Consider the following 7,500-nt stretch of genomic DNA (forward strand, 5'->3'; position numbering starts at 1 on the left):
CTCTCTCTCTCTCACTCTCTCTCACTCTCTCTCACTTAAACGCAGCTGGTTTGAGTGAGAGAGCGAGGGAGTGAACGCTTGATGGAATCAATAACCGAATGAGCGTATAAATGTTTTCGCGTGCGATATATTTGTTGTATCACCCGCATGATATATTTCAGATATCGACGAGTGTGACACTTCTCCGTGCAGTCAGACGTGTGAAAATTCACCCGGCAGTTACCGTTGCTTGTGCAGGGAAGGCTTCACTGCCAATGGCACAGATTGCAATGGTAATTAGTGAGAATTACATTTACTCTCTTGTTTAAGACATGTACGTTTTGGTTTTTTTACATGCACATTGCAATGATTAATGAGAATTACATTTATATTGTTGGTTTTGACAGTGTTTTATCACGCGGTAGAATTACTGAAAAGACTATTGTGGCCGCCTAACGGAGGAAGGAGAAGATTTCTTTGTTGTTTGTTTGTTGTTTGTTGTTGTTGTTTTGTTGTTGGTAATTATTGTTGTTGTTTATTTTTGTTAATAATTGTTGTTGTTTATTTTTGTTAATAATTGTTGTTGTTTATTTTTGTTCATTATTGTTGTTGTTTATTTTTGTTAATTATTGTTGTTGTTTATTTTTGTTAATAATTGTTGTTGTTTATTTTTGTAAATTATTGTTGTTGTTTATTTTTGTTAATTATTGTTGTTGTTTATTTTGTTAATTATTGTTGTTGTTTATTTTTGTTAATTATTGTTGTTGTTTATTTTTGTTAATAATTGTTGTTTATTTTTGTTAATTATTGTTGTTGTTTATTTTTGTTAATTATTGTTGTTGTTTATTTTTGTTAATTATTGTTGTTGTTTATTTTTGTTAATTATTGTTGTTGTTTTGTTGTTGTTTATTTTTGTTCTTGTTGCTGCTGCTGCTGTTCTTCTTCTTCTTGATCTCGTTCTTGTGGCCACACCTACACACTTTTTACATTTAGTCAAGTTTTGACTAAATGTTTTAACATAGAGGGGGAATCGAGACGAGGGTCGTGGTGTATGTGTGTGTGTCTGTGTGTCTGTGTCTGTGTGTGTGTGTGTGTAGAGCGATTCAGAGTAAACTACTGGACCGATCTTTATGAAATTTTACCTGAAAGTTTCTGGGTATGAGATCCCCAGATATGTTTTTCATTTTTTCGATAAATGTCTTTGATGACGTCATAATTATCCGGCTTTTTGTAAACGTTGAGGTGGCACTGTCACACCCTCATTTTTCAATCAAATTGAAATTGTTGTAAAGCAATCTTCGACGAAGGCCGGACTTCGGTATTGCATTTCAGCTTGGTGGCTTAAAATTAATTAATCACTTTGGTCATTAAAAATCTAAAAATTGTAATTACATTTTTTTTTATATAAAACGATCCAAATTTACGTTCAACTTATTCTTCATCATTTCCTGATTCCAAAAACATACAAATATGTTATATTCAAATTAAAAACAAGCTCTGAAAATTAAAAATATGAAAATTATGATTACAATTAATTTTCCGAAATCGATTTTATAAACAATTTCATCTTATTCCTTGTCGGTCCCTGATTCCCAAAACATTATAGATATGATATGCTTGGATTAAAAACAAACTCAGTAAGCTAAAAAGAATAGACATACAGAAAAGCGTGTTATCCTGCTCAGCGCGACCAATACCGCACTATTCTACATGGCTTGTCGATTTCACTGCCTTTGCCACGAGCGGTGGACTGACGAAACTACGAGTATGTGGTCTTGGTGAAAAAAGCAGTGCGTTCAGTTTCATTCTGTGAGTTCGACAGCTTGACTAAATGTTGTTATTTCGCCTTACGCGACTTGTTTTCTTCTTAAACAGACATCGACGAGTGTGAGTCCACCGCCACCAACCCGTGTACTCAGGCTTGTGACAACCAGCCAGGGTCATACAAGTGTTTCTGTGACCAAGCTGGGTACCAGCTGAACGATGACGGCAAAACATGCTCAGGTAAGATGACGTAGACCCAGGCTTGTGGAGGACATTACATGTTCGGGGGGGGGGGGGGGGGTTTTGAGGGGGCAGGTGTGTGTGTTATTCATACTATATGCCTTGTGATATTCATGTATAACTTATTTCAGCACAAGCAGGGTGCACAAATACCACTGATTGCGATGCCACCAACGGAGGCTGTAGTAAAACTGGAGTCACGGAGAAATGTTTCTGCAACAATGGTTACGAGTTGCAAGCTAATAAATCTTGTACAGTCAAAGGTAAGTGACATCTGGTATTGTTCAAGACTAGTGTCTTAAATTCGAGGATGCTGCATGTTTATTGCAACGTTTGCAAAAGCCACTAGTAGCTTTTTAATAGGCAATCCAAATCTCCGCGATTTCGCGGATTTCTGGGAAAGCAAAACATTTTTAAATACAATGCTTTGTAGTGCATGTAGTTGTGAACTGTACATGTGACTGTAACTAACATGTTTTATAGTTTAACCATGTGACAGATACAAAATAGCGGGGTTTTTTTTACATGCAAAATTTATCTTTCACCAGAGGGGGTTGCATTCATTATTTACAAGGCCCCCTGGACCCCCGGCGTTATTTGTTTCCTTGAAACCCATTCATCCTTGAATGGATTGCCTGTTTTAACCCGTGTTTACCGAAAAATAAACACCCCTTGCATGCAGTTTACAGATGTAAAGAAGCAGAGGGGGGAATAATTATAATTTCGTGTCTCTCACTCTTTCAACAGTCGTGGACTGGTGTGCCAGCAATCCGTGCGAACAGACGTGTGCTAAAACAAGCGACGGACGTTCGTTCACGTGTAGCTGCGAGTCTGGCTTTATTCTCAACGATGACGGGAAAACATGTCGAGGTAAGATGACCATTTTGCTAACACTCGATACATCATCACTGCAAACAATCCAGTGTCAAGACAAAAAACACACAGAAGAGTGAATATACTCATCAGACTCACCTTCGTCGTACACAAAATCAATCAGAAATTATCTACCGCTGAGGAGCACAAAGGGATCCTACTTAGGTAATGTCTAGAAATCATCTGCCCCTGGGAGAACTTCGCTCCCAACTTTCCTCCGCACGTATCTTTTTGTCCTTTGAAGCTTCGCCGTTATGCGAATCTCTTTTTACTGGCATTGCTCATTTCAGTGTGTGCGGAAGGAACATTTGGAAAGGACTGCAATAAAAATTGCACGTGCGATACAGCAAAGACAGTCACCTGCTTGAGCAACAACGGAACGTGTCAGTGCAAGCCGGGATGGAAAGGAACCACCTGTGATGTTAATGTCAACGAATGTAATGACTCCTCCCCCTGTTCCTCCAACGCTGCCTGCACAGACACTGAAGGAAGTTTCATCTGCAAGTGCAACGCCGGCTATTCCAAAAACATCAATGGCGTGTGTGAAGGTAAGAAGAGGTCGATGATGATGGAAGAGTTTGGGGGGGGGGGTGGATGGGAGAGGGGGGTAGGGGGTTAAAGAGAAATGTATCTGCAAGTGCAATGCCGGTTATTTCAAAAACGACGTTTTTGAAGGTGAGAAGGGGTCTATGATGCGGGGAATGGTGGAGGGGTGGGGGCTGGTTGGCTGACCGAAGAGAGAGAGGTGGGGGTACCGGGTGGAGGACTCTACATCTGCAAGGGAAGTCCTGGTTATTCCTCACACATCAGTGACTCTTGTGAAGGTGAGAAGGGGAATGGTTTATGATGTGGAGGGTGGGGATTGGCTTGTGGGAATGAGGGGTGAATAGAAAGCTACATCTAACAATGCAATTTCATTTTTTTTCATTTTCATTACTTTATTGTCCCATCGCTGGGAAATTCGGGTCGCTTCCTCCCAGTGGAAAGCTAGCAGCAACGGAGTCGCGCTACCCAGGTGTCTGCGTGTTTAGGTGTATTCAGCCACCTGCACTTATGGCAGAACGACCAAGGTCTTTTACGTGCCATTGTGATGACACGGGGGTGGGACATGGCTTCCGTCTCTGGGTCTGCACATAAAGTTGACCCGTGTCCGTCCCGGCCCGAATTCGAACCTGCGACCTTCCGATCACAAGTCCAGTGCTCTACCAACTGAGCTACCGGGCCTATTGGTGACGGGTGACTATTCCATGGGTGGGACTGAACAATGTCATGAATCCTGAAGAATTTTAAGAGGGGGGGGAGGGGGAGTCTGGGGGCCCCCAAACGCTAAAGGATTTGTATAACTAACAACCAAAAAAACGTCACCACAGACATTACGAATCCGGATTTCCGGCATATACAGGAAGAATCCCACCCATGCTATTCCAAAACATCAATGACGTTTGTGAAGGTAAAGAGGGGAGATTTGGGAACGGTTTGGGGTTGGAGTAAAGCGTGGGTGGAGGGTGGTTTGCTTGTGGGAGAGAGGAGGAAATCAACAAGTTTCCTCTGCAAGCGCAACAACGGCTATTCCAAAAACATCAGAGACACTTGAAGTGGTGGTTTGCTGATCGCAGAGAGGGTCGAGGGATGAAGCTACATCTACAAGGGCAATGCTGATTGTTCAAAAAAAACATCACTGATAGTTGTAACATTCAAACGGACAAACAGACAGATTTTAACCAAATTGAAATTTTTGCTTGTTCATTCGACCGTTTGTCTGCTGTGCATACCCGTTCGCACGCAGTAACGGAGATCAAGATATTTGTCTAAATTTGAGGTAACAAATGTGAAAGTTATTAACTTTCAGAACCTTTTTTTAATTTTTTTCAGTGTTAGACCAGAATGTCAATAGTTTTAAGCATGGAGCTTACCATATGACCTGAGAAAGGAAATAAACTTGCATCCGTCTCGGATAGCAACGACGTTAAAAAACAATGACAACCAACCAACTTGTTTTATAAATTCTACCCGCTTTGTGTTTTCAGACATCGATGAGTGCAAACAGGACGATGATGGTTGTGGACAGATTTGCAACAACACAGCTGGCTCCTTTACCTGTGATTGTAACACCGGGTATAACTTGAACGCTGACAACAAGACCTGTGACGGTGAGAGCTTTTTTCTCTTCTTTCTACAAAAGTAAAGAAGGAAGACTGCCGGTAGTTTGCGTGTGTGAAAAGAGAGAAAGAAAGAGGTTAGGGAGATGGAGAGGGGATACCCAAAAAATCACTGCTAAGTCTATTAACTTACTTACTTTACTTACTGCCTTTCACGCCTGGTGGCGTGTAGGGCAGCGACAAGTCTATTAACCTCGTATAATAAAGAGTTGGCATTGTTTTTGCTCACTTTGTGTCCACATATACCAATGAGTGTTCAGAAAAAACTCTCTCTCTCCGTCAATGCCAAGACTTTTAAAGACAGATATTTCTCATTCCTTATACATGGCACATTTGTTCTCACTTAGCCTGAACATGTTTATATTGTTGATGCCTTATTTTTACCTTTTACACGTTTCAGTAGATACATGTACTTAATTAATTTCATAACATGACTTATGTAACAATGCTACATTGTTATTATTTGCAACGTAGTTGTTCCATTGATTCCTCAGTTCACAGAATTTTTCTTTCCTCGAAGTTGCAGACGTTTTTGCTTGATTGATACAGTTTTCATTATGCCTTTGACAATAATATGTCATGTTCGCTTGTATGTATATTTTTGTTTGTTTTTTTAGTCTGTTAATCGTTTGCTTGTTCATTGTTTGTTTTTATTACTTCTTTAATTGATATTCCAACATTTTTTAAACGTATTATCATTAGATTAAACCCTCCCATGGGCGAGGGCTGGAAGTAAAAAAGCACCTGTTTGCTTATGCCACTACCCTCGTAAATAAAGAATTTGTCATTGTCATTGTCATTGTCTCTCTGTGTATCTCTCTCTCTCTGTCTCTGTCTCTCTCTCTCTCTCTCTCTCTCTCTCTCTCTCTCTCTCTCTCTCTCTCTCTCTCTCTCTCTCTCTCTCTCTCAGCGAGGGTTGATTGTAAAATAAAAACCATCATTTATTTCGTATACCAAAACCCTCGTATATAAAAAGTTATAAACATATCACGTCTTCTTTTTTCTATTCTTCTCTCTCTCTCTCTTTCTGAGTTCTTTCCGAACCTCGTGCATACATTTTCAGAATTCTACCCACTTTGTGATTTCAGACATCAACGAGTGCACGGACGGCAGTGCTGGCTGCGGGGACACGTGCATCAACAGTCCAGGTTCCTTCACGTGTTCGTGTAAAGACGGCTATAAACTCAAGGCTGACAGCAAAACATGCGAAGGTGAGTGTTTTATTCCACACTTAAGACATCAATTGTGTGTGTACAGATATTGATAAGTGCACTGAAAAGAATCTTTTTTTTTCTCTCTCCTTTTTGTTTTTAACATTCAGTCACGTTTTGACTAAATGTTTTAACATGGACAGGGAATCGAGACGAGGGTCGTGGTGTGTGTATGTGTAGAGCGATTCAGAAAAAACTACTGGACCGATTTTCATGAAACTTGACATGAGAGTGCCTGGGTATGATTTTTTCATTATTTCGATAAATGATTTTGATAACGTCATATCCGGCTTTTAATTATAGTTGAGACGGAACTGTCACGCCCTCATTTTTCAACCAATTTGATAGAAATTTTGGTCAAGAAATCTTTGACTCAGTCCGGACTTTGGGATTGCATTTCAGCTCGAAAGCTTAAACATTAGTTAATTTGTTTGCTCATTAAAGTTTTCATCAAACAGATTAAAACAATCACTGTTTGCATGCTTCGCGTAGACGAGAGTGACCCGCCTCGCTCTTCGGATATGGTTAGCAGATACTATATATCTAAATTTAGTCTTTGCAGGTTTTTGGAGTTGATCTTTTAGTTTGATGCTGAAAGATTGACTGAAATGTGTTTTATATCTCTTCACGCGACTTTTTTTAATTTTTTTTACCTCAGGTGCATGTAAGCTGCTTCAAAGCTTGTTCTTTGGTGTGTGTGTGTTTTTTAACCTTTTTAACAAAAACATTTTTTTATTACTTTTTACATTTGCATGGTAAACATCTACTTTGTATGTGCAGATATTGACGAGTGCACTGACAAGACTGACGGGTGTCAACAGGTTTGCAACAACACCCTAGGTTCCTTCAGCTGCTCGTGTAACTCCGGATTAACTCTCACAACCGACGGCAAAACTTGTAAAGGTGAGTTATGCACACTTATGTGGACTGGGTGGCCGAGTGGTAACGCACTTGCGCTCGGAAGCGAGAGGTTGCGAGTTCGACCCTGGGTCAGGGCGTTAGTAATTTTCTCCCCCCTTTCCTAACCTAGGTGGTGGGTTCAAGTGCTAGTCTTTCGGATGAGACGAAAAACCAAGGTCCCTTCGTGTACACTACATTGGGGTGTGCACGTTAAAGATCCCACGATTGACAAAAGGGTCTTTCCTGGCAAAATTGTATAGGCATAGACAATAATGTCCACCAAAATACCCGTGTGACTTGGAATAATAGGCCGTGAAAAGTAGGATATGCCCCGAAATGGCTGCGATCTGCTGGCCGATGTGAATGCGTGATGT

The 7,500-nt window shown here is 40.5% G+C and overlaps 1 protein-coding gene across 2 annotated transcripts in view; it reads left to right on the forward strand.

Annotated features, from left to right (window-relative positions):
- Positions 1 to 7,500, forward strand: part of LOC138947556 (uncharacterized) — a 90,580-nt gene that overhangs the window by 69,293 nt on the left and 13,787 nt on the right. For both annotated transcript variants that reach the window (XM_070319045.1, XM_070319046.1), the window contains 8 exons: positions 162 to 272; positions 1,855 to 1,983; positions 2,115 to 2,246; positions 2,731 to 2,853; positions 3,147 to 3,404; positions 4,884 to 5,006; positions 6,104 to 6,226; positions 7,007 to 7,129. In XM_070319045.1, the coding sequence (XP_070175146.1) occupies positions 162 to 272; positions 1,855 to 1,983; positions 2,115 to 2,246; positions 2,731 to 2,853; positions 3,147 to 3,404; positions 4,884 to 5,006; positions 6,104 to 6,226; positions 7,007 to 7,129 (1,122 nt within the window). The remainder of the gene's footprint in view (positions 1 to 161; positions 273 to 1,854; positions 1,984 to 2,114; positions 2,247 to 2,730; positions 2,854 to 3,146; positions 3,405 to 4,883; positions 5,007 to 6,103; positions 6,227 to 7,006; positions 7,130 to 7,500) is intronic.

This window comes from Littorina saxatilis, linkage group LG14 (genome assembly GCF_037325665.1).
Source record: "Littorina saxatilis isolate snail1 linkage group LG14, US_GU_Lsax_2.0, whole genome shotgun sequence".
NCBI lineage: Eukaryota > Metazoa > Mollusca > Gastropoda > Littorinimorpha > Littorinidae > Littorina > Littorina saxatilis.